Below are 27,298 nucleotides of genomic sequence, written 5' to 3'. Positions count from 1 at the left end.
TATAAGCTATCTCTTCCTGCTTTTTCCGAAGGAAAAAAAAGGCAGTTCTAGTATTTACTAGTAATGCCCCCCTTCTGATTTCCTAAATATAAAATTCATTTGGCAAAGAAACCAGATAACCAAGCCTATGAGAATTAGGCCTAAATTAAGAAGAGCAAACTGCTCAGAAGTCTCAAATAGGAAAGTCCCTGCGTTTTATTTTAGCACAGTCTTTATGGTTTTTATACTGGCTAATCAGACATCATTCTAACACATAAATGTGATCAAAACACAATGCTTAAAATCTTTGAACAGATGCCCATTGCTTAAAAAGTGGTTTGCATTCCTAGCTACCCATATGAATCATCTTAATCCTGCTCACGGGAATTTATAAAAAGATCCTCAAATTCTCACATAGAGCCAGAGAGCCATTTTCTCACAAGATAAAGCCCCAGTGCCTTTCTGTGGGTACGAGGCCCTCCACCATCTGGCCCCAGCTGCCTTTACATTCTCATTCCCCCACCTCGCCCATCACCCCTCAAAGCCCTCAACACACCTTTTGCAAATAACACCCACGATTTACTGAGAACTTACCTGATGCTAGGACTTAACACTTCTCATTGCCCTATCCCTAACAGTATGACCCAAGCAACCATCAACTAAACTACTTCAACAGAATCCTGACTGGTCTCCCAATGTCCAACCTTCCTTCTGTACAATCTAGTCTTTGCACACTAACCAAATGATCCCATTAAATCATGTCAATCCCCTAATGCAAAACCTTCCCAATGCAATTCCCCTAATGCAAAACCAACCACATGGCACATGAAGTAAAATCCATCTTTCTGAAGACCCTACATGACCTCGTCCTCAGTCACCTCTCCAGCTCATCTCCTGCACTCTCCCCCTCACTTACTGTGCTCTAGCCCACTGACTTTCAGCTATAAGGCCATGCCCACATAGAGTCTTTGCACTTGGGTGTTCCCTCTGCCTAAAATTTCCCCCTTCAGACAATAATGCATTCTCTGCTTACATGTCACCTCTACTATAGTTTCTCTTCATAGCACTAATCACTACCTAACGTTATATATTTGTTGTCTGGCCCTCACTAGACAGTAAGCTCCATCAGGCCAGAGAGTTTGCCTGTCTTGTTCTCTTTTGTGTCACCAGGACCTGGCACAATGGCTGGAAGAGAGTATTTAAGAAATATTCATTTTGTTACTGAATCTTTACAGTGCTCTGTTAGGTACTCTTGTCCCCATTTTATAGATAAAGAAACTGAGGCTCTAAGAGGTCAGAGAACCTGCCCTAGGCCCAATAGGAAGCAGAAATAGGATGTGACCCCAAGTCCGGCTGACTCCAGAGCCGGAAATTAAAACCACAGTGGTATACTCTGCTGTACTATTGTAACACTTATGACATGTGTCAACCTGGCTTCTACCAGGATTTAAGTTCTACAAAAGCAGCAGCTTGCCTTATTATCTTTGAATCCCAAGCAATAAGCTATATAGGGCAGTTATTCAAATTTTTGTTGGATGGCTCAATCAACCAACAGATAAAATCATCAATGTATTCTTTCCTGGCTTAACTGTGTCCTGAATAACTAAGGTGACCTGATAAATAACCTCCAGAAAAGTAAAGTATTACTGTTTATCACAACAGGCTAATGCAAGCAATGAAAACATCTGACTACTTTGTTATTAGGCTAATTATAATCAAGGCACCCACCCCCAACCCCCACCCCGTGGCTATGCTGGCAAGCAACACTGAAGAAAATAACAAGAGTCTACAGACTGAATCCAATTCAAATTCACAGTAATTATCATACCTATTTCACTGTTGCCAAAAGAAAATTATCTAAAGCCTAATAAGAAAAAATCATTACTATGACAATAAGCATATTTCTAACAAATATTTCATGTTTTATAGATATACCATGACTGCCAATCCTTGACCCTTCCTAAAGTTCATGCTTTAAATCTTATGATATAAAATATTTTAAAAATCTTAAATTTTTGTTACAAATAGCAGCCTTCCTTTGTCCCCAAACTTCACTGCCTTTACTGCCGACACCATCTAATGACAGCACCTCTTCCTCTGGACAGTACTTACTCCTGTGTTTCAATCTCCTCATCTGCAAAATGAGGATGATAATACCCACTTCATGGGTTATACTGAGGACTAGTAAGGCACTTAGTAGAGTGCCTAGGACACAGAAAGCAACAATAAATGTTAGCTAGTACCATCTAAGTCAGAAGTTACCAATGACCGATCTCATGGCCTTTTCTTTGATGACTTCCTTCAAAGGAAGTCTTAACAGGTCAAACAATGAAACTTCCTCGGAGTGATAAAGTGAACACCACAAACATCCAAATACCCACACGAAGAGTTAACAGATGTGAACATCTAACCATTTCGTGCTTCAGATTCTAAGACCTAAAATAAAAGGAGGCAGCTGATGCCTCCCCTATGCCCTGGCCTCATGCCATCCCTCCACAGGGGGTTCTGAAGGTGATGGAGAGCTCGCCCACCTGCGCCTCTAAACATCTAATACCCTAACATGTGTTCACAAATGCTAGTATTCTTTTGTGTTTTCTTAAATCTCCCTTCTCCTACTGGTAGACATTTAGGCTGTTTCCACATTTTGCTGCAACAAATCTTGTTGTCACGTCTCCTTGTCCATAGCTTCTTTCAAGGAGATGCCCAAGAATGGAAGCGGTGGGTCACAAGGTACAGGCACTCCCATTTAGACACTGCCAGCTTCCTCTTCAAAGTGATTTATGACAAATTCACCAGTAATGTCTGCAAGTTCCCATTTCTTGACTCCCTTCTTGACTTTCCTTCAGGAGGCGGCATGTTTCAATATGTTGATATGCAAAGATGGTGATTCTGGTTACAGTCTGTCTTCTAGCCTCCCACACTCATCTACCAACAATGCAGAGTAAAAGGACTACCCACCATTCTACCAAAGCTGGCTTCCCTATTTTTATCTTTGCCTGCGCTATTCTACTCAGGAGGTCCTCCCTTCTCACCTTGACTGCCCAAATGGAATCAGCAGCCATTCCTTTCGTATACCAAGTCTCTCCAACCCCAGCCCCAAGCAGGAACTAGCTCTCCCCTGCATCCTTAAGCAACTTATTTATTCTCACCTACGGAAACTACTATAATCAGCCTGGTATACAGGATGCAGTGCACACAGTAGGTTGAATATTTATACTACAGTTTTTGAGGTATAGTTATTTGGGTGCCTGCCTCATCCCTAAGCTAATCTTACCCACGATCCATGCAAATTAAGTATTGATCAAGTATGTTCAGCAAGTACTACAAAGCTAAACATTCGGCTTATGTGGAAAAAAAAAAAAGTGACTAAGTCCATCATTTTCCTCTTCTACCTGCACTCCTTTACCATGATTATAGTGGCATCCATTTGAGCAGGTACATAAAAACACCTGTTTCCTGGGTTTTGTGGAAGATTTTTTTTTTTGAGAGACAGAGCGGGGTAGGGGCAGAGGGAGAGAAAGAATCTTAAGCAGATTCCACATCCAGCACGGAGCCTGATGCAGGGCTCGATCTCATGACCCTAAGATCATAAACTGAGCCAAAATCAAGAATCAGACACTTAACCGACTGAGCCAACCAGGCACCCCTATGGAAAATTTTTTTTAAATGGTTTTTTTTTTTCAGTCAATTTACTTCAAAGCTTTTGTTTTTAAGTTTCCTGTGACAAATTAAAACGTATAAGCATAATGTTATGAACTAAATACTGAGAAGTATATCCTCTTTAATGAAGCATGTATCTCTGGACAAGTACTTTATGCCAGGGAAGAAAATCCTGAAGGAAAAACATGACACTTACCTGATTATATCAGATCTACTAAAAACAGTCATCTAAACTGACTATATGTCCAAAGGAGGCATTTACTCCAAAGTGAAGACAACCAAGTGAAGACACTAGAATAAGGGCACCACTAAAAATACCTTTTGTCCTATGAAAGGTCCTTCCTCAGGAATGGTGTTTACTTCATTTTAGGATACTGAGCTTGCTATGAACACAATGTACCTATTTTCCTTCCCCAGTTAATATGGTCATTTCTGAAACTAAGGTACATTGTACACTAGTAGAGACAGTAACAAAACTACCTTTCTTCCCTCTCCTCAACTTTAAATACCACTATACTTAAAATGGACCCCAAAATATGGGAAGAAAGAGAATTTGGTAGGGAAGGGAGAAGGAAGCAAAGGGAGGGGAGGGGGGACAAAATTCAAACTAAGTACATTACTGTGAACTTCTTCATCCAGTGCCTTGACTTTCCCTTTCTTCTTAATGAGCTGGATCTTGCAGGCATTGGCTTCCCAATCCTTGTCATTGCCTCCATCAACTCCCACACCTAAATCATCAAGGCAGAAAAGCAAGATTTAGAAACTTACTTAGATTATCATCGTGAGGCAAAATTTTTAATTAAAAGTTATTTTTTCATCTAATTCATTTGTTCATCAATTCACATTTACTGATAACTTATTATTATATGTCAAGAAACACAACAGCTGCTAGAAACAAAAATGAAAATAACTCCATTGTTTCCCTCAAATTTCTAACAGTCTATTCAGAAGACAGGGAAAAAATAATTACAATACACAGTGTGGGTTTGAGTTATAATAAAAGTGCGACAGGTTTAAAAAGAAAAACAAGTCCTACAGGTTGGGTGACAACTGGAGCACAATGGAGAAACACAGAAGGTCAGCACCCACTTCAGAAGGGGAAGAAGGAAGGAACATCAGGAAACACACTTCTCAAAATTCTACTTAAGTTCCTAAAGAATTTGAAAAAGTGACCTGAAGGTACTGGAAAAGCACTGAGTAGTTTCAAATCAAGAAATCACATGGCAAAAATGTTTCAAAAACTCTCTTTGGAAACAGAGTACAGACTGAAGGGGAGAAAGAGAAGAAGAAACCAGCTGTCAGAAGATCTAGCTATAGGGGCGCCTGGGTGGCTCAGTCGTTAAGCGTCTGCCTTCAGCTCAGGTCATGATCCCAGGGTCCTGGGATCGAGCCCCACATCAGGCTCCCTGCTCCACTGGAAGCCTGCTTCTCCCTCTCCCACTCCCCCTGCTTGTGTTCCTGCTCTCACTCTCTGTCAAATAAATAAAATCTTTAAAAAAAAAAAGATCTAGCTATAGCCACGTGAACCAAACGGTGGTGATGAAGACAGAGATCAGTGATATGGAGGGTAGAACTGTCTGGATGCAATGTGAGAATGCAGCCTGAGTCTAGGATACCTCCTAGGCTCACTTGTTGAATGATTGCTGAATAAAGGAACACAGAAAGAACAGAATGGGGAGTGTATTCAGTTCAGTTCCGGATGTGCAAAGTTTACAGTATCATGGTTTCTCCAGGAAGAAATTTCTAAGGGGCAGTTGGAAATACAGGTCTGCGGCTTGGAAATTCATGTGGGTTATAAGTCACTGACATATAGGAGGTTGATGAAGTCAGAGCTCACCCATGAAGATACAAAGTAAGAAAAATGGGCCTAGGAAACAATCTTGAAAGAACATTAAAATTTAAGCAAAAAGTGGAAGAAAAAGAACCCTCAAAGCAGACAGAAAAGAATCAGCATGTTAGGAAGAGAATATGTGTTGTCAGAGAAGCTAAGGAAGGAGAGAATTTTAAGAACAAACGAGCTGAAGAGTTCACTTTCTATTAACCGAGGAAAGTCATACAAAACAAACATCTATTACATTTGGCCATATCAAGAATAAAGACTTAACAGAGCAAGCCTGACACCATTTTCCTTAGAAAGGTCTGCTTGCAAAGTTGGCCCCTGGTTGGCGTCTGGGAACTTGGATTTCATGACGGTTACCTAACTGATTAAGAATGGCTTACTGCACCTAACTGTGCAAACAATGTGGCTTATGCTGAACATGTGCTTCCATTCTGGGAGTCTAGAATTTTGGTACGCATTAGGCAGAGGGTGTCTATGTGACCGGCCTCCAATAAAAGCGTGGCACCGAGTGACTAATGAGCTTCTCTGATATACATTTCACACACATTGTCACAACTGGCTGGGGAATTAAGCACACACTGTGTCACTCCACTGGAGAGAACTCTCAGAAGCTTGTGCCTCATTATCCTCCAGACTTCACCCCATGCACCATTTCCCTTTGCTGATTTTGCTTTGTATTCTTTTATTGTAATAAATCATAGCTATGAGTTCCACTGTATGCTCAGTCGTCCTCAGGAGTCACCGGAACCAAGGGCGGTCGCGGGGACCCCTGACACAGTTAAGGAAAGGAGCCAGAGTAGAACACAAAGTTAACAAAAAGTTATTTTTATTTGCTTTGTCATTTATTTAAGGTAGAAGAATCTCAGGTTAAGTGTATATGCCAACATCAGGGAATCCTTGGAGAAAAAGAAATTACAGGAAAGAAAAAAGATAATTTATAAAATAAGGCCTTCAAGAACTGTGTTCTACCATGAAAATGCCCCAGGTGATTTATGTTTTTACAGTAACATTCTTAACAAAGGCAGATATCCTTAAGAAGTAGTAGAAATGGTAACACTACTGAAATTATATGTATAAACCCTTTAAACATGACAAAGGACAAAAATTCTTGTTTTTAGGTTTACTCAAAACAGATATTACTAAAGAATCTAGTCAACTAAAACATACAAAAAAACCTCTTTATTTAGATTCAAGAATCATGCAAAACTTATATTTTTTTAAAAGGAAATACCAGCAGAATCATATCCTCTGTACTCCAGTCTCTGAAGGCCTTTGATTAGGGTCTCCAAGATTTCTCGTCTTGTGCGAGGAACATGGTAGTTTAAGTAAGCAAATATACCTGCAAATGAACAAATATTTAATAAAAAATATGACTAATGAAGCAAAATTGACATAATTATGAAAAAATCCTAATTTGCACAATTATGTCTAAGATGTGCAGAAATATGAAGCTAGAGTCATCTTTAAAAAAGAAAAATTATCACTTCAAATTATTTAAAGGTGGTGAAACTTTTACAAAGGGGTATTTCTCCTTAGTATAAAAGACTGAAGCAAAACTGTCAAAATAAATGTTTAGCGTTTGCAAAGAAGCTTATAAGGCTAGTCACATATCTTCCATCACTGCCACTTTGTCAAGTAAAATTTAACTTCAAAAATTAACCAATCAAAAAAAAAAAATTAACCAATCAACAAATTTGTGGTTTATGTTTTATGTACTGAGCACTGTTTAAAGGAAAACATTTTCTGAAATAAGTATTTTAAGCAACACATGGACCCTACAAAACTAGGCAGATGGAATAATTATTCTTATTTCCAATGATTATGGTATCAGTAACATATAAGAATAAACATAAATAAATATTAATGATGTGAAAAATACAACCAAAATAATTTAATAATAGGGGAAAATGGACTAAAATATTTATATAATCCTCATAAGGGAAAATGGCATTTGTTGGATGAATCATTTGTTCACCAGATACTACCAAAAGATAAACAACTATTATGATAAATGTTAACACCTATTGAGAATTCATAAAAAAGGAGCACTTATTTGGAAAAGCAAAACTAGAATAAAAGGACTTGTACTACAATGTGAATTGAACCAGAAAAGCAAATAGGCAGAACCCAGGTAAAGGAAATCCACATTTTAAAAACAGCAGCATGGGGCGCCTGGGTGGCTCAGTTGTTAAGCATCTGCCTTCGGCTCAGGTCATAATCCCAGAGTCCTGGGATCGAGCCCCACATTGGGCTCCCTGCTCAGTGGGGAACCTGCTTCTCCCTCTCCTCCCTGCTCATGCATGTGCACGTTCACTCTCTCTTTCTCTCATAAATAAATTCTTAAAAAAAAAAATACCATAATGTCAATATCCAACAAAAAGCCATCATGTGCATGATCACCATGATTGATACAGTGCAGTTTTTTCAGATAAACTATCATGCTCTTCAGAAAAAAAAAAGGAACTCCACATTTAACACTACAATCCAAAACAAAATGAAAACAACTGTCTGAACTTTCCCAAAAAAGGCAGTATGAGACCAAACACTATAGAAATCCTGTATTTTGTGCATATATTTATTTTTATTTTTTAAAGATTTTATTTATTTGAGAGAGCAAGCAGACGAGTAAGTGGGGGGAGAATCGGGGAGAGAATCTTCAAGCCGACTCCCCACTGAGTGTGGAGCCCCACGAAGGACTCAATCCCACAACCAATGAGATCACGACCTGAGCCAAAACCAAGGGTCAGTCGCTCAGCCAACTGAGCCACCCAGGTGGCCCCATTCATTTTTTTTTTAAAAGCCTTACATTTGTAAAGATTTTTTTAAGTTATCATGTACAAGCACGTCACTTGCACAGCACCACAACCCTGCATGAGGGCTGTGGCTCCTATTGTCACTGCTACGCCTTCATAAATATCTGGAAAATGAACTCAACTAATAACCCGACTATAAATGAAACTTCTATGTGGTCTACACTTTCCCCCACCACGGGTCACTGGCATTTGATACAGATTAAATGAATTCACAGAAGATGAATCTTCTCCCAAAATAAGACTGTAATATAAATGATCTAATGAAACACTGATTCTCAACTAGTCTACTCTCTACCACAGTGATGAGCATCAGCTAAATAATCTGCTAAAGGAGGATACAACCAAGCTCATTTGAAAGTCATTAAACAATAAAACACATTACACTGCTAGGAACTGTTTGCCATCTGAGGGGCTCTAGGAAATCCTGAAGAGGAAATCCAGAGTTGCCAAATCCCAATAATGCAGCACAAACCAGAAAACTCACTACTAAGTCATCTCTCTTTTTTTAAGAAATGTAATTATGATGGTACAAGTAATACATATGGAGAACTAAAGATTAAATATAATAAGTGAATAACAATTTTTAAAAAGTCAATTTAAATGCTGATATAAAACCAACTGTTCTTAAGACAAATTAGAGACTCAACACATTTTTTTAAAAGAAAATTCAGAGTGATGCAATATTAAATTCACGATATCCAATACATGGAACTCAGTAATAGCATTCAACTTCGATACTGTTTCTAACTTCAGTCTCTGGTTTACACTGGCTTAGAGTGCTGCTCTTGAGATCCTGAGCATCATTTCATGGCAAAAGGGATCTTCTAAATACCCAACTCCAAACAAACTTCCAAAATGGTAACTATTTGAGAAACTAATAAAATTCACACTAAACATCTGTTAGCTCATAAAGTACTCTGGCACTGAAGAAATCCTGTGACTCTTTTAACTCATGTATGTCCTCAAACCTTCCACCATACCACCCTGCCTCGGCTTCCGCTCTGCAAAATGAATGGGTTTGACTGAGGTTTCACAGCAAGTACCAAGTTATTAATTGGTAGTGGCTGTAGAAAACATTGATCCAGTGGCCCCATTTCCTAAACAGGAAGGAAAACCATGATTGATCAGCAACACGTATGACTAGGAAGTGGAAAGTGACAGCACAAGGGCGACATATTGCCTGACATTTGAGGACATCTACAGTCCTTGCCTGCTAGATGTTCTGTAGTTTCTGAAAATTCTTCTGATTGCTTTAGAACTATTCCAGCTGAATTTGACATTTTTTAAATACCTATATACACTACACTTCTGGGCCTCATTTCTTTGTTACAACATTTACATGATTTTGTTCTGTGTACAGTGTATCTACCAAATTAAAATTGGAAACCTGGTGAAGAGCCTTATTATTTTCAGAGTACAGTTGATCCTTGAACACAGGTTTGAACTGCACAGGTCCATTTATGTGTGAATTCTTCCATAAATAAAGTACAGTGTTGTAAATGTATTTCTCTTCCTTATGATTTTCCTAATAACATTTTCTTTTCTCTAGCTTTTGTAAAAATACAATATATAATACATGTAACACACAAAACATGTATTAATGTTTTTGGTTGAGCTTTATATTATTGGTGAGCTTTCCAGTCAACACATGGCTATGAGTAGTTAAGTTTTGGGGGAGTCAAAAGTTACACTCGGATTTTCCACTGCAGGGGGGTGAGGGTAGGCACCCCAAGCCCCATGTTGTTCAAGGGTCAATTGTATTCTGTTAAGAATAAAAGCAAAGTAACATATAAAATTTGAGGACATTTTTCTGCAAAATTGCATTTTTTTTTTAAAGATTTTATTTAAGAGAGAGTGGCAGGCAGAGGGAGAGTGAGAAGCAGGCTCTCCACTGAGCAGGGAGCCCAACGTGGGGCTCAATCCCAGGACCCTGGGACCATGACCTGAGCCGAAGGCAGACGCTTAGGCTGAGCCACTCAGGTGCCCCGCAAAATTGTATTATTATCATACCTAAGAAGATAATGCTACCACCACCTGATACAATGTTCATATTTAAAATTTCCCTGGGGCACCTGGGTGGCTCAGTCAGGTAAGCATCTGCCACTGGCTCAGGTCATGATCCTGGGCTTGAGCCCCACGTTAGGCTCTCTGATTCGTGAGGGGCCTGCTTCTCCCTCTCCCTCTGCCCACCCCCCGCCTGCTCACGCTTGTACTCGCTCCCTCTGTCTCTCAAATAATAAATAAATCTTTAAAAAAATAAAATAAAATTTCCCTATTATAAAAAGTCTTTTACAGCTGATTTGTTCATTCTAGGATATAAAGGATCATACCTCACATTTGATTGCTATGTCTCAAAAGTCTCTTTGAATCCAGAATGGTCTCTCCCCTACTGCCCTGTTTTCCCCAAGACACTGACTTACTGGTAAGCTGAGGCCAGTTTTCTTGTTGAATGTCTCACCTTCCGGCTATGTCTAACTGTTTCCACACAGTATAGTCTAACCAATTCCTCTATTCCTTCTATTTCCTGTAGACTGGAAGATAGATCTAAAGACTTGATTGAGTTAAGTATGGAAGCAAGAATTATTCACAATGTATGTATGCATTTTATATTGTCCATAGGTCCCTTATTAGTGATGTTAAAATTGTCACTGATAAAGATAATTAGATCATCTAGCCTATCATATTCTGAAAGCATCTTCAGAATACTTTTTCAGATATTGACAGTGTTGAATTTAAGACATTCATATTCTCTTTCTTTTTGATCTATAAAATAATGGTGCATTTCCCAATCAGTGGCATCTTAGATTCAATAAAATACCATATATCATGTTCCAACTCAAAACCTGCCTTTTCCTTGAGAGGAAGCACTACTATTATCTATAATCATCACTGTCATTTTTTGGTTCACTCTTGGAACAAAGAAAAGAAGAGGAGGAACAGAGGAAGAAGTTGGAGCAACATTTCTCCCTATATAGCCAGACAGGAATTGAAAGGAAGAAAAGGACAACCTATGTAGAGAAGTTTTCTAAGAAAAAGTAACAGAGTTGGGTGAAGAAAAAACGGGGGGAGGGGGGAGGAGGGAGGGGGAGGGGATAAATCTAAATCATCCTTGCTTAGAGAAATGAGAGATAAAGAAGAGACTGAACCTGTCAATTTAACAGACCAGCCCCTTGCCAAGACTGTTGACCCGTGACCCCTAAACAGTGCACCTAATAAGATTAGTGGGTTATGTGTGTTCATGGGGTAGCTGGGAAAATATAATGGCAAATAACCAGCCAATCAGGCATGCAGGGCATGTTCACAAGGGAGGCATTCATAACTCAAAATGGTGCTTATTAGAGTAGAAATCACTAGAATGAACCCCATTTTAGGTCTTTGACTTGTCTTCTCAAACCTCCCATAAACAGCTCTGCTTTAGGTTAACTACTAAAAGCCTAAAAATCAACTCTCTACAGCTCTTGGGTTAATTGCTCCAATACCACACACAGTAGCTGTACAGAGCGCAGGAGATTTTCCACTTCTACATCACCACACGCTTCCAGGATGTAAGTTTTCTTATTAATGGAATATTCTTGAAGTAAGTATCTCCCTAAATGATGCAGATGTTTGCTCCTACAGGCATCATTCTTGGAAAACTGCAACTTAAATTCAACAACATGAAAGCAATAATGAGCACTTTGCCTAACAAAATATTCAGACACGACCTGGATCATACACACACTTGGTTGAAAGGCCATTAAACCTTCCTGAAATGAAAACTGAATGCAACTTAGCTAATTAAATTATTAAAGATCATATGCCTGGTTGAATTTATGTCCTTGTAAATAAGAATACTTTTACATATTTTTCCCTTGACAACTTCAATATTTTGAGACCTCAGACACTGTAATTTATCAGTGATAAGTGTTCAAATTCATTCTGTAAATTTTAGTTTCTGAATCAAAATCCATCTGCAATGCCACTTAACTTTCATTTTTAAATTTTTCTTATAATGCAAGTTCTATTTCATTCATTATCATCTTTAAAGATTCAAATTACACAAATGCTATCGAATAAATTGTGAAAATCTGGGGCACCTGGGTGGCTCAGTTGGTTAGGTGTCTGCCTGTGGCTTAGGTCATGATCCCAGGGTCCTGGATTGAGCCTGCTTCTCCCTCTCCCTCTGCCTTCTGCTCCCCCAGCTTGTGTGCTCTCTCTCTCTCTAATAAAATAAATAAAATCTTTTTAAAAAAAATTGTGAAAATCTCCTTTTTCTCCTTTTTCTATCTTTTTTCCATCTCCATACAAGGGAGGTATCTACTGTTAATCCCACACAAACTGTCCCAATCCTTCAGCTATGAACCTACGTATATGTACAGTCCTTTAGCTATACATATATAAAGCTAGATGTACATGGTTTTAGAGGGCACTTTTTTTTAACACATAAATGTGATGACTCTATATATATTGTTTCTTTTACTTAAAATGTTGGATATCTTTTTATGTCAGTATATACACATCCACCTTATTCTATTTAACGGTTGCGTACTACTCCATAATAGATTTATTTTACCTAATCATTTCCCTCCTGTTGAGGTTTTTCTAACTCTTTGTAATTACAAACAATGCTGCAATTAAACGTATACACATCAAAACTTGATGCTTATCATAAAATATATTCAATACTCTAATCATGGAGGCATATCCTACACACAAGGTTCCTTTAAAAACAGGAAATACTGAGATTATGTTTTCTACAATCCTAAAAACACCAAGAAAAAATTATAACATTTAGAGTGACACAATGAGGAATTTCAATTATTAGTGTTTTTTAATTATTTAAAATCTTTTCCCTATTTATAAATGCTGGTTCAAGTGTCCCCTACTTTGTTGTAAATACACATTGCCACTGGAAGGAACTCCATAACCCTTCTCTCTTGCACATTTAACACTCTGGAACTCAAAGCACTGTTCAAACCCTGACATCTCTAATTACACACTCCCTCACAGCCTACCTACGGCATCCTCTTTCCTGAGAAAAAGCATGCACTTCCTGCTCACAACCCTTCAAACACTCCATCTTTCCCGCTTCCATCTAACCAATCCCATTGGACCACAACTTTCCAGCATCCTGACAAGTCAGCCCCTCTGGGCCCACCATGCTCTTACTCCCGAGTCCCTGAGCAGGCCTACATCAGAGTCCATCCACTTCAAGTCCATCCATCCATTTCAGGCCCACTTTTGTATGGGCCCTCCCAACTGCTGGCCAATCCTATTAATTCACTGCTTGTCCAACTTTCAAACTTCCCCAGATATTATTCTAAAACTAGACTCTAGACTACTCCATGTCTCTCTTCCCAGTTTCTCAATTTCTGGTAGATTCTCACAGAATTGAAGCTTTCATCTTCATCTTAACAGTATATACCCTCTCACCCTTCCTACATTGTTCCAACATGCCAGAGGCTGTTCACCCTGGAGACATGCTGTGGATACAGATACAGCCTGGTGAGAGATCCACAACACTCTCCCCTGGATTTTCAAGGGCCAAAAAGAGCTCACCAGACACCACTGGAACATCTAAGGCACAGGGCCCTCCCTCTGGGCAAACCCACTCCAGGGTGCCTTATCCTTCACTATGAGCTCGAAATAAAGAAATATATCTCACACACTATTCCTTGAAGCCAGTCTCTCCTACCTGTAACTCTTGATAAGTGATTCCTCAACTGTCTAAAAACAGAACCTTTTATTACATCAAAATATTTTGAGGATCCTACACAATAGTAGGTTGAATTTTTAATTATCCAGTGATCTAGAACAACTTCTGTACAACTTTACAGACAATGCTTAGAGTATGAATCAATCAGTGAAAACCAATAATAACTTTACAGCTTATAGGTCAAGAACCACAGCTCTAGAACTCAACTTTTCAACTCTATCAGGGGACCTCAGTTCCACAATACTCCCTCCTCTGCTGGTATGCATGCCCTCCTCCTCAACACAAACTCAGGTTCCTCTGCCTTCATATATTCAACTTCTCTAATCATTTCTTTACAGCCAAATGCAATTAATTTCTCTCTGCAATATTAAACATGAATGATCTTCTACTTCTGTAGATTCTGTCCAAGTCAATACACTACTTTGGAACTCTTCTGCCTCTAATCACTGCTCTTTGGCCCCTTTTCCTGGAATTTTTACTTCTTCTTTCAAACCCCATCGCAACAGTTCTCAACCTATTTCTGCCTCCATTCACTGCTGGGTAAATGCCACCAATGATATCTCTCACAGCGCACTAATTCTCTACCAGCTGGCACTATTCCTCAACCTAAGAGTACTGCTGCTGGGGCGCCTGGCTGCCTCAGTCCACAGGGCATGCGACTCTTGATCTTGGGATTATTAAGTTCGAGCCCCACACTGGGTGTAGAGATTACTTAAAAAAAAAAAAAAAGGTACTGCCCCATTACCTGGAACATTCCTCCCCTAACTAGTCTCTGAATTTCTATTCAACCCACTTGTAGACCATAACATGGCAATGAACAATGAACAAGAAATGCCTACTAACACTCACACCTGTTGCATGCCTTGTGTTGCATCTGCATATTCACGGTTTCCTTCAACCAGACAGCAATTCCTTGAAGGCAATTCCCTTATGTTAGTCATCTCTCCAAAGGACAAAGCACCAACTATATAAAGCCATCACTTCAAATATCTTCTAATGCTTTCTAGGTACTTGAAATGTACAGTCAAAAATTCCTTTATAAACATACTCTTAACATACAAAAAAAAAAAAAAAATCCTAAACCACAGAAAGAGAACATTATTTTGCAGGATGCTAAATAGAGATAAGGTGAAATGTTCCATAATTAAAGGTTTAAGAAATACTGAGTTAAAGTTAACAGGTTTATTTGTAGAACTTTCTAGAAACTTTAATCTTGCTAATTGTGAATCTCCAAAAGCAGAATTTCCCACACTTGTGTTATAAAACTCTTTCCCACCTTCTATTGCTCATAACCAGCACCTATTAACTTCTCTCTTTCCAGGGAACACAATTGAGGAAATACTTATTAAGCAATAAATTATTTTCTTTCACAACTACTTTATATCCAGTATGATTTCCAAGGATATGTTAATAGAATTGGTTTTACGATTTATCCTAGTAGCCAGCCTCAGCATCCCTCAATTACCTCCAAAGCTATTAGATAGTATTATTACAAAAATCTTTTTAAGGATTCATTTCAGGATACTTTTAAATTATAAGCTCCCTTACTGCTTTTAAATATGGCTCCATTTACAAAAATTCCATTTATATACACCATTGGATCAGAGGGTATACCCGCTCTTCCAGGGACAATGTCTAGAGGCATTCAGAATGGTCCCATGTTTTTTTGTTTTTTTTTTTTTTTTTAAGATTTTATCTATTTATTTGACAGAGACACAGCGAGAGAGGGAACACAAGCAGGGGGAGTGGGAGAGGGAGAAGCAGGCTTCCCGCAGAGCAGGGAGCCCAATGCGGGGCTTGATCCCAGGACCCTGGGATCATGACCTGAGCCGAAGGCAGACGCTTAACGACTGAGCCACCCAGGCGCCCCAAGAATGGTCCCATGTTTGACATACCATCACAGGCTGTCCAAAATACAGCCTCTAACAAAACTAGGCTGTCCCAAACCCCTGGTAATAGGACTGTTTACCTTTATACCAAGGAGGTTGGAAAAGCACCAAAATCCACATGTGGCATGTGCCCAGGCCAACTTTCGAGGCATTTGTGCTGTGAGACTTACAGTTCTTATGAGGTTGTCTAAGACGGAAAAAACACATCAGTAGAGACTGCGGTGATTCCATGTGTGTTGTGTCAGTGACTGGATCAGGCATGCTGGGCTTACTGAGGAGAACAGTGTTTTGAACGTGTTGAAGGAACAAGCACAGAGTCAGAAAGCTAAATTTAAAAATGCAGTTTTGAGTAATAAAAAAAAATCAAAAGAAAAAAAGAACAGTATAACCCTACATTTATTAAAAAAAAAACAAAAAAACAAAAAAAAACACAACAGTACAATCTGTTAAAAGCTGTGGGTAGATTAAGTGACTTGCCATTCTCTCACCAAAACAAAAGGTAGTACAAACAAAAAAGGACAAAGTGTATTCTAAAGAACCAAGAATAAGAGGAAGATAAAATAAATTTGGAAAACAGGCACACTATTCTTCTTCTCTGGGAGATTTACAACACTTATTAGCCCACTAAAGGTTCCAAGAAACCTTCCAAAAAAAAAAAAAAGCCAGTTCAACACTGTTTAATCTATTGCTTCCCAAATTTACTTGACTGCAGAATCTTTTTTTTTTTTCCTGATTAACACTATTAACATCCCAACATAAGCTGGTAAACATTGACAGTTTTATCACTATATCTGATTGGAAAAAGCATATCACAGAATTTTCTGCCTTCATTCTTCTGTTTCAACACTGTACAGTGTTGAAACAAAATAATCTTTTAGAAAAACTTGGAATAGGCAGCAGGTAATCAGAAGGTAAACTTCTATGGGTCCGGGATGGGTGATATAGGTGATGGAGATTAAGGAGGGCACTTGTCCATGATGATCCCTGAGTGAGGTATGGAATCCTTCAATCACTACACTGTACACCTGAAACTAATGTAACACTGTGTTAACTACACTGGAATTAAATTAAAATGAAAAAGAAGGTAAACCTCTAAATTTTCCTATCTAATCTCATTCCCACTCACTTCCTCTGCCTAGAAATTTTATTTCAATGATTGAGATATGGGAAGAAAATAAATAAGTCAGGGGCGCCTGGGTGGCTCAGTCGTTAAGAGTCTGCCTTCGGCTCGGGTCATGATCCCGGGGTCCTGGGATCGAGCCCCGCATGAGGCTCCCTGCTCAGCGGGGAGCCTGCTTCACCCCTCCCACTCCCCCTGCTTGTGTTCCCTCTCTTCGCTGTGTCTCTGTCAAATAAATAAAATCTTAAAAAAAAAAAAAGAAAAGAAATAAGTCATTCTTTTAACAGTTAAGTTTCAGAATTTACATTAAAGAGGAAATAAATTCTGAACTCTATTCCTGGAATCATGCAAAACTGTTCTGGGTTAAAAGCAGGACCTTGGAAATGTTTCAAATACTATTTCTTTATAACTGGTGTGTTTCCTCAGCAGTAAAACTCTATGAAATGGGGATGTTGGCTGCGTGAAAACTCCTACTTATCTAGTCTCCACCCCAAAGCCTCATCCTTATCTGAACCTTTCTAAAGCAAATCTGATTTTTTCTTTTATGGTACTTTTTTTTTTCCCTGAAACAAGATGAAGAAGAGGAAATAACCCCAGAAAGCCATGTACTTAACTAGGCACACACCTCATCATTTAGGAAAAGTTAATTACCAAATGAAGCATCTTGGGGATTAACCAGTTTGCAAATTCACTACTTTGCAGCTACAACCTAAATAATGTTTTTCGAAACCACTCTACTAACTAGGCACAGCAAAAGTATAACTGATTCCAAAGTCAGCTCTAATCTAATAATTTCAGATACTATTTATAGATGTTTCTGTTTTGAGTGTTTTTTTTAAGCTACTCTAAACTTAAACCTGCTCATTTTCAGAAGCTGAAATTATCATAAAGTTAAATACAAGAAAAATATACACTAATGAGTACAAGCCACTTCCCCCCAGGATATTCTTGCAAAAGGCTGTGAAGAATAAGTTTCCCAGATAGCTTCAATTCTATTACAATCCTACTTCCCTTAAAAAAACGTTCCTTCTTCCAGGCGTAAGGTTAGCTGTAAATTTCAATAAAAGTGCAGGAATACTTTCCACCGACAATGGCCAAGTAAATACCTATTTTGGAGTTTATCAATCATTTCAGATATAATTCTGACAATCAGTTTTAGGGAATATTAAAACTACTAAGTCCTGAAACATGGAATAAAAGGACATATGTTCTAACTGCTCTTGGTAAAACATTTATTAAATGTGGACCAACATTGTTCATAGGTGTTTTAAATGGGTGCACGTGCACGTGATAACGCATGTTACGGTCACTTTCGGGCCTCTTCCACCACAGGATTAGGTCTAAGCCCATTCACCAAGTTATTGATTAGCAATGGTTTCTGCTGAGACAGGGGGTGGCAGGAAGTAAGATTATGTGGAATGCCACTATAATTCCAGCTGTATATAGTTCTGTTTCTATTGGGCCTGCCCGAAAGAAAGCAACTAAAAATAAGTATTTTTTAAAAAAAATAAAACCTAGAAGAAAGGAAGATAAGTTCAAGCGATCTCACCTGATGTTCCACAGGTTGCCTCACTCACCTGACGGACTCTTGAAGGCAAACCGCTCCACACCTCAGTTTCCTCGGCTCTCTCTCCTTTTCCAAGACATCTATCTACATTTTGGTTCCCTTCTCCGCGAAAAACCGCCCCCTTTGGCCCCCCAGATCCACTCTAGAGCCCGCCCTCCTCTCAGGTGCCCTCCTAGGTCCACCACCCCCATCCCGTTCGCAGAGGCCGGCCTCCGCACCCAGCACCCAGACTTCACACCCTCACACTCCGGCTCCCGCCAGCACCTCCGGCCTCGGCGGCGCCCGCACCGCACCCCAGCACCGCCGCGCAACACGCCCCCCGCCCGCAGCCCCCTTACCACACATGATGCAAAAGGCACGGTCCCCGGGCGAGCGGCGAACGGCTGGCGAGGTCGGGAGCGCACACACGAGCCTCAGGGGCGATCGGCGAGCTTGGGGGCCCGGGGCAAGCCAACACGACTCCCTCGGGGATGCGACGGCCGAAGGAACGACAGCCTTCTCGGCCTCCCGGGCTCGCCAGCAACTGCCGACGGGCCCCGCCCCTCGGCGCGCAGCGCGCCGCCGCCGGCGCCTCCCGCGGATCCCATTGGGCCGCATCCGCGCCGCTCACGCGCAGCTCCCGCCTCCCCGCCCCGCCCCGCACCGCCCTCGAGCCCACGCAGGCGCTGGCCTGCTGGCGGCGGAGACGTGGCAGCAGCCGGCGGCCGCATCCGCTTGGGGTTCCTGGAGCTGCCCGGCCCCCGGGCGAGCAGCTGGAGGAGCCACGCCGTGGGGGAGGAAGAAACTCGGCGGCTGGCAGGGAAAGACGGAACGTTAAGGAAAGAGGAGGATGGAATCGTCAGCAAAGCAAATAGCATTGGAGCACGCGCCCAATGCAACCCAAGGCCCCAGGCTACGAAGCGGCGGAGAAAGGGGGAAGAAAGAGGGAGGCCTGAAAAGGGGGTTCTGGGGAACAAATAAACAAGTCAGGCTGGAAAGGGACATAAGGCTGAAGAAAAATTGCAAAGAAAACTGAATGAGGTAGGGAGGAAAGGGGAACCAAAATTCTTGATGTAAAGCGCCGTTCAGGTTCGTCCAGTCTTTCTGGTGACGGGCAATTCAGTTCCGGACTTAAGCTCTGTGTAATATGCTTGGCCTCTAACGCCCTCCGCACCCCACCCCACTCCCATTCATTGCCTCCCTAACCCCCAGATTTTGGCAGAGCGGATTCGGGGGTGGGGGGAAGGTAAAGCTCAACGATACAACACTGTGCTCCTGGGCTTGTGAAACTTCTGGCCCGGACTTCTGATGGCCCACCTGAGAAGACTAGGAATTGCCCAGATTTGACAGCCTTACATTTGACTCACTGACGATTCATTCTGTGAATTAATGCACCACTCCTGCCAAGAGAGACTTAATCAGAGAGCGATGATGTTTCTGGGAATTTATTATCCAAGCATTTGCTCTAGGAAGATTTAAATGGTATCTTTAGTCAAATGTAGATAGTTATCGTAACTATTAATGGCTCTAGATTAGGATCAAATAAAAACTTGATTGGCATACAGAACATGGCATGGACTTATGACCCTAGTTACCTGGGCTTACCTCACACGATTGCTGTCTTCCTACCCCACCTTCCAGCCCTTTACACTCCAACAACGCTACACCGTTTCCCTACTGCGCCAACATTCTCAAATATTTTGTACACATTAGTTACTCTTCGTGGAATCCCCACCCCATTGGGAAAAACGTATTTTTTTCTCCCTAGACAGACTTAGGGACATGGATTAAGCTCTCATTCTTTGACCTGCCCCCTTTAAATCAATATACTTCTGACATTGCGTGTGTGTGTGTGTGTATTTCCCTCCTAGGCTGTTTCTTGAGGCTAGAACAAGCCTTTGCATACCTAACACCTAGTATAAACCCTAGCACAAAATAACGGATCAAAATGTTTTTGTGGCACCTGGCTGGCTCACTCAGTGAAGCATGCGACTCTTGATCTCAAGGTCATGGGTTTGAGCCCCACATTGGGGGTAGAGAGTACTTAAAAAAAATAAAAGAATAAAATATTTTTTAAAAAATGTTTTTGAAGGAGTGAAAAAAGCCATATTAGTGGAATTGACTTCCTATGACTGGTTATATGATCAAGTGAACGAAGGAAGGGCTTTTCAGATTTTCTTAGAGAGAAAAAATAAATGCTTTTTATTACTTGCCTCAAAGAGAGGCTAGAAAAATGTTACATTTAACTAATAGAAGTATTTATCACCTAAGAGCCCTTTAATATTTCAGGCCCTTAAGCCCCTAAATGACCCCAGAGCAAAGTTAAAAAAAACAGTGAGCTGTTTGTTAATAGACAACATTTTTTTTTTTAAAGATTTTATTTATTTATTTGACAGAGAAAGAGATAGCGAGAGCAGGAACACAAGCAGGGGGAGTGGGAGAGGGAGAAGCAGGCTTCCTGCCGAGCAGGGAGCCCGATGCGGGACTTGATCCCAGGACCCTGGGATCATGACCTGAGCCGAAGGCAGACGCTTCATGACTGAGCCACCCAGGCGCCCCGACAACACATTTCTTAATTCAAGAGGCAAGAGACTGTGGATGTACATCTTGGCCTCAGAACCCTCATCTAAGGGTGTCTAGTAAGACTGCAGTGATATTGCCAAGGAGTCAAAGTAACAAAGAGAGGAGAAAAGCAAGGGGTTCAATGGTATTTTAGTTTGAGCGTGAGAACTTTGGTGCTACTGCTGGCACTTTCCTTGTGGCATCATCAGGTTTGCTAGCAGTGCACAAAGGTGTTGTTCAAACACTGGAATCACACTTTGACTCCTTGGTGATTATAGTTAATAATACTGTGGGTTCCACATTTTTTTTAGATATACCAACTAGAAGCCCGATGGCCTTCTGCCCAGCAGGATGTATGGCAAGGAGGAGGCTGAGAGAAACTTTCAAAGTCAATATTTTCCCAACCCAATGCAACAAAGAGCCCTTTATAACTATGCTCCAGTCAAGACACTAATATGAAAGAATTCTGTTTGTCTGACCCCCATCTCTATAGAGCTTTGCCTTAGCTGGACCTTTGGGAATAGGGGCTGGAGAATAAAATAAATGATCTGTAAAGGAAAGGGGACATCTGGGTCTAATTCAAACATCTGAAGAAATGGAAAGGATTTTCTCTCCTCATCAAAAGTTCTGAACTAACTAAGCTTTAAAAAAAAAAAAAAAAGGAATGATGGTAAGGATGGTGTCATCATCTCTTTAAGTCCATTTCTCTGTTCAGATTTGTCCTGTTAAACCTGATGGCTCTGTCTCCTCCATGCCATACAGCCTGATGGGCAGAAGGCCATTAGGGTTTCCAGCTGCCATTTCTAAAGAAAAGGAACTGTAATTAAAATAGCTTTATAAAATTTTTAAATGGGGGGCAGGGGGATGGCACCTGGGTGCCTCAGTCAGTTGAGCCTCAGACTCTTGGTTTCGGCTCAGGTTGTGATCTCAAGGGTCGTGGGATCAAGCCCCATGTGGGACTCCCCACTCATGGGGTAGTCTACTTAAAAGATTCTCTCCCACTGCCCCTCACCCCACTTGGGTGTGCACCACGCACACTCTTTCTGTCTCTCTCAAATAAATGGATAGAATCTTAAAAAAAAAAAAAGATTTTTAAATGTCCTCATGTTTGTAATTTTTGTTATCCCTTACCTGAATTCCAATAATAGCAATAAAATTGTTATAATAAAAAATGCCTAGATACAAACTTTCAGTTATAGGTCTGGGGAATGTAATGAACAGGATGGTAACTATAGTTAATAATACTTCATTGTATATTTGAAAGTTGCTAAGAGAGTAGATCTTAAAAAGTTTTTATCATAAGAAAAAAATGGTAACTATGTTTGGTGATGAGTGTAAACAAGACTTATTGTGGTGATTGTTATGCAATATATACATATACCCAATCATTCTGTTGTAACCTGAAACTAATATATGTCCGTTATATTTCAATTAAAAAAAGAAAGGCCTGTGCATAACAAGAATATGGGGAGCAGGGATACAAATGTCCCAATTTTTAGGGAGTCTTGTGGAGAAATGTACCCCAGTGGGCAGAGAAGATGGTGGTAAGTATCAAAGGAAGAAGAAACAGAAGGAGCTACTAAGGCCTATGAGATGGAAGAAGTGAACACAAGAATAAAAGGCACCAGTCAGGGCCTCAGCAAGACCCCTTCAGTGAACCCCTCTGGTTCCACCACCATCCCAATTCATCCTATACACCTTCACACCAAAATGACCTTTAGAAACACAAATCTGATTGTTTCTCCCTGCTTCCAATTCAGTGGGTACCCTTCAACTGCAGGATTAAGTCCAGACTCCTATGTACACACACACAGTTACCCAGGATTTCATTCCTGCCGGTTCTATCAGCATCATTTCCCACTACTCTACTCAAGCAAGCATCTTATGGTCTAGCTATATTGAACTAGTTCCCTAAGAATGGACTACGATGCTTTTTCATCTTTGCATGTGCTCTTTTTTGAAAGGAAGCACTAAAAAGGTAACCCTATGTTAAATAGGGCATGACTATAGAGAACTAATCACAAAATGGGATTAGAAGGGGACCACAAAGTTCCTTTGTCCAAAATTACCTCCACTCCTTACCTGTCACATTGCCTAAACTCTTATCTGTATTTCTATATTTGAGGCAGAGCACCTTGCCTTCCCCCAGGAGGTCTACAGTAAGTCATTATCTTCTATTAACACTTTACAGTGACACTACATATAGAGTTAATTTTCATTTGGATACCAGGTATGAAAAGGTCACTGAGGAAATGAGAGTTTTGATGCAGATGAAATTGATTCTGAAATCAGAAAGAAGGCAGATCTGGACAGATCACCTTGGTTGAGGACACTGGTCAAAAAAGGGACAACATAAGGGCATGTGGAATTGAGTATGATAATGCAGAAAGAAGTGGCCAAGATATGGAAGAAGGAATCAGAAATAAGTCAGTGATAAAAGCAAACTCTGCCCTCTATAATGGTTAATTTTATGTATCAACTTGGCTGAGCCACAGTGCCCAGATATTTGGTCAAACACTATTCTGGATGTTAGTGTACTTTGGATGAGATTAATATTTAAACCAGTGGACTTTGAGTAAAGCAGATTGCTCTTTATAATGCAGGTGGGCCTCACACAATCAGTTGAAGACCTGAATAGAACACAAGACTGACCTCCCTGGAGCAAGAAGGAATTAGGCAGCACTCAGCCTTTGGACTTCAACTGCAACATTGGCTCTTCCCTTGTGTCCAGTCTGACAGTCCACCCTGAAGATTTCAGACTTGCCAGCCTCCATAATTACATGAGCCAATTCCTTGAAATAAATACTTAGATAAATAGATACAATTCATTTTGTTTCTCTGGAGAACCTTAATACATCTACTTAATGTTGATCTTACTGATTTTCTCAATGCTGAATATATGAATTTGTTTTAAATTTCTAAAGGATAGAGCTTTTAATGACAAAGAATAGAAATCCACTCAAAGTAGCTAAAGAGGGGATTTATTGGCTAATGTCATTGGAAAGGACAGGGGTACAGTTTCAGGCACACCTGTATCCAGGGACACAAACGGTATTGTCAGAACTCCCTTTGATTCTCTCTCCTTGACCCTATGCACAGGGAAATGACCCTCAAACACCTCTGGAATCACATCTTTATAGTCTGCAGTCCAAGGGGAGAGAGGCTATTCCTCCATCCTCACTTTTCATATTCTAGGCAAGGATTCGGATGGGTCCAATGCAGACTCCTATGCCCCACTCATTCGTGTGGCAGAAGGCAGGACACTGTGATTAGACAATTCGACCAGCACCACATGGAGTCACCAGAGGCACACAGAGCCAACAAGAGAGCCAGCAAGTTCCCCCAGCACCACGTAGACTCCTTTTCCTCAAAGGAAAGGGGAAGGTGTTGCTAAAAAATGAAGGGACACCTGGAAGACATGAACAAAAGATGCCCACTACATCAGATGAACACAGCCTTGACTGCCCCACCAGGAAACCTCAAGCTTAGGAACAAAGGATGCGGACTCCCACTAGAATTAGGATATTCCCCTATACTCCTCTCTGCGGTGCCTCCAACTTTTCCCAGTAGGCAGAACCTGGGGCAGAGTTTTCTAGCTCTGCTAGAAGGAAACTCACTCTACTGCCTAGAAATTGTCCACAAATAGGAAACCATGAGATTAACTGGTCCTATCTATTTCTGTTCTGTAGGATGTGATCAGGGCTGGAATGAAAGCAGACCATTCATGGAGCTGCCTAGAGCTGAAAGATCACTAGAAATGTAAGGTGACAGGAAAAAAAAAAAAAATACAATTTCCTAGTTTCTTTCAGGTGATACAAAGGCATTTCTGCATAGCCTACAAGAACCCTGTCAAGATTGCATAGATAACTGTTGTGGGGAAATGGAGTATAAAGCTGGGTTTTCCCAAGAAGATATAAATTCCCACTGGACTGAAGAGCAGCTAGCTTCCTACTGCTGGAAAAAGGGTGGTGGTGTAGGGGGGAAGAACACATATGCACATACCACTGCTTTGGCTCATTAGAGTCAGGAGCAAATAAAAGATGGAAGACTCTGGCCCACTAGAAAGCAGCACCTATGAAGGCAAGGAATGCTCTCCCCCATCAGGTAAGAATACTCAGGAGGGGTATGTGGGTCTAATCCCCTTAAGACAAAATATAGGGTCTGCAGCCAGAATGCCAGGGTTCATATTCCTGGCTTTTCCACTGAAGTTGTATGGCAACGGAAAACGTACTTCTCCCTGTGCCTCATGGGGACAGTAACAGTTACCGATCTCATAGGGTTAAATGACTTCATAAATGTAAGGTGCTTATAATAGTGTTTGTCACATAGTGAATGCCAATGAAAGTTTGCTATTTTTAAATATTTTACTTGTCATTCTGGATAGCGCTTCATCCTAATTCTCATTAGCAAAAAATCCTCCAAGTGTTTGGCTGACTCTTGGCCAATAATCTTAGTTTCAAATGTCCCATGTTCATAAAGGGTTTTCCAATAATACTTGCAAGATTTTATACATTTTGGGGGACTAATTTTTGTTTTTACCAAACACAACTTAATGTGAATGATTACTTCCCTTTTTTGTGGACCGTATAGGAGAAAATAAAGTATAATTTAAAAATTCAAAAGTAAAAACTTTTACCTGATTAAACTCCATCTTCTAAATTAACTTTTGATCAAAAAAGTGGCTCAATTAATTTAAAAATATATTGTGTTCATTTTAAGATTGGTATTTGGCACCATCTGCCACAAATAAAAAAAGCAGTAAAATTAATGTACCAACTCCTCCATGATTTACCAAGGCTCTTTGTTAGAAGGCAACCAGCTTCAAGTGACAGCACCTGCAAACAGTAGTTGTTCAAAACAAGGAAACCTCTTATCTCACATGATATTCTGAAAATGGGTGGTTCCCGGGCTAGCTCAAAAGTCAATAATGTCCTCAAGAATCCAGGCCTTGTTTCCTTCTTCTTTGCCATTCTCAGTGGACTGGCTTTTCATCATGATTTTAAGTTGACTGTCATAGCCTTGACATTAAGTTTTCATTCTACAGCATACCAAACAGGAAAGAAAAGAATCGAGGGGAAAAGGGCCCTCTTTACATAGATTAACTCTCTCTCTTAATCAGGGAAGAAAATCTTTTAAAAACACTCCAGTAGACCCTCTCTTCCAGCTCGTTGGCCAGAGCTGGGTCATATGCCCACACCTAAACTAATGACTGGCAAAGAGAAAAGGAGTCAAAATGACTGGTTGAGATTAGTTATAATTAATCCCCTGAGGTGGGATCTACCTTCCCTGGTCACATCACAAATGATAATTGACAGGGCACCTGGGTGGCTCAGTTGGTTAAGTGTCTGCCTTCAGCTCAGGTCGTGATCCCAGGGTCCTGGGATTGAGCCCCACATAGGGCTTCCAGATTGGCAGGGAGTCTGATTCTCCCTCTGCCACTCCCCCTGCTTGTGCTCGCTCTCTCTCAAAAAAATAAAATCTTTAAAAAAGAAAAAAAAAGAAATGATATTTGAAAGGGCCTCCACCACTAGATTCTGTAGCACTCTGTTCAGCCCACTGTTTGCTTCTGTACCATTTCCAGGGAAGGACTTTCACTTTACACTCAGGCCGTACTTCGCTTCTTGCAGTTCCCAAATACATTTCACAGCTTCCAGATTCTGTTTACACTGCTCTGTATGTCTAGGAAGATCTTCCCCACCTTTCCTCCTGTTTCTCATGGCTGCTCCCTTTTGCAGAAAATCTTCCCAATACCTTGGCCTCTCAGTTCCACGATTTCCTTTCCTCCAAGAATCTAATTCACTCCCCACTTCAGCCACTTATTTCATGGCCATACCCAAGACTTGTCATTAACTCTATCTCCTCATCTCAATTTCCTGTAGCTTCTTAAGGGCAGGTTAATGTGTCTAGTCTACAAAGCAATTCCCAGAGTCTGACCTGAATTCATCTATAATAGCTCAGGGAACAAATTCTCCAACCCCACTGTCTGGTTCTATGAACCAAAGGACAAACATATAAACTTTAAATCCCAGCATTTACAAATCCTGGAGTTCTTCCTGTTTCCATCGCTATCTTTTTTTTTTTTTTAGATTTTATTTATTTGAGAGGGAGAGCAGAGTGAGAGAGAGAGAGCATGCACAGAAACGGGTGAGGGGTAGAGGGAGAGGGACAAGGAGACTCTGCGCTGAGCAGGGAAC

At 40.6% G+C, this 27,298-nt stretch overlaps 1 protein-coding gene across 2 annotated transcripts in view; it reads right to left on the bottom strand.

Annotated features, from left to right (window-relative positions):
- Window positions 1-19,076, bottom strand: part of GFPT1 (glutamine--fructose-6-phosphate transaminase 1) — a 57,893-nt gene extending 38,817 nt beyond the window's left edge. For both annotated transcript variants that reach the window (XM_035001387.1, XM_035001388.1), the window contains exons 1-3: window positions 18,902-19,076; window positions 6,711-6,818; window positions 4,260-4,367 (exon numbers count right to left, since the gene is read on the bottom strand). In XM_035001387.1, the coding sequence (XP_034857278.1) occupies window positions 4,260-4,367; window positions 6,711-6,818; window positions 18,902-18,908 (223 nt within the window). In that variant the 5' untranslated portion in view covers window positions 18,909-19,076. The remainder of the gene's footprint in view (window positions 1-4,259; window positions 4,368-6,710; window positions 6,819-18,901) is intronic.
- Between the last annotated feature and the right edge of the window lie 8,222 nt (window positions 19,077-27,298).

This window comes from Mirounga leonina, unplaced genomic scaffold (genome assembly GCF_011800145.1).
Source record: "Mirounga leonina isolate KUSES-001 unplaced genomic scaffold, KU_Mleo_1.0 Mir_125, whole genome shotgun sequence".
In the NCBI taxonomy this organism is placed as follows: Eukaryota; Metazoa; Chordata; class Mammalia; order Carnivora; family Phocidae; genus Mirounga; species Mirounga leonina.
Note: the sequence above shows the minus strand (reverse complement) of the source record. Positions and strands in the feature narration are given on the sequence as shown.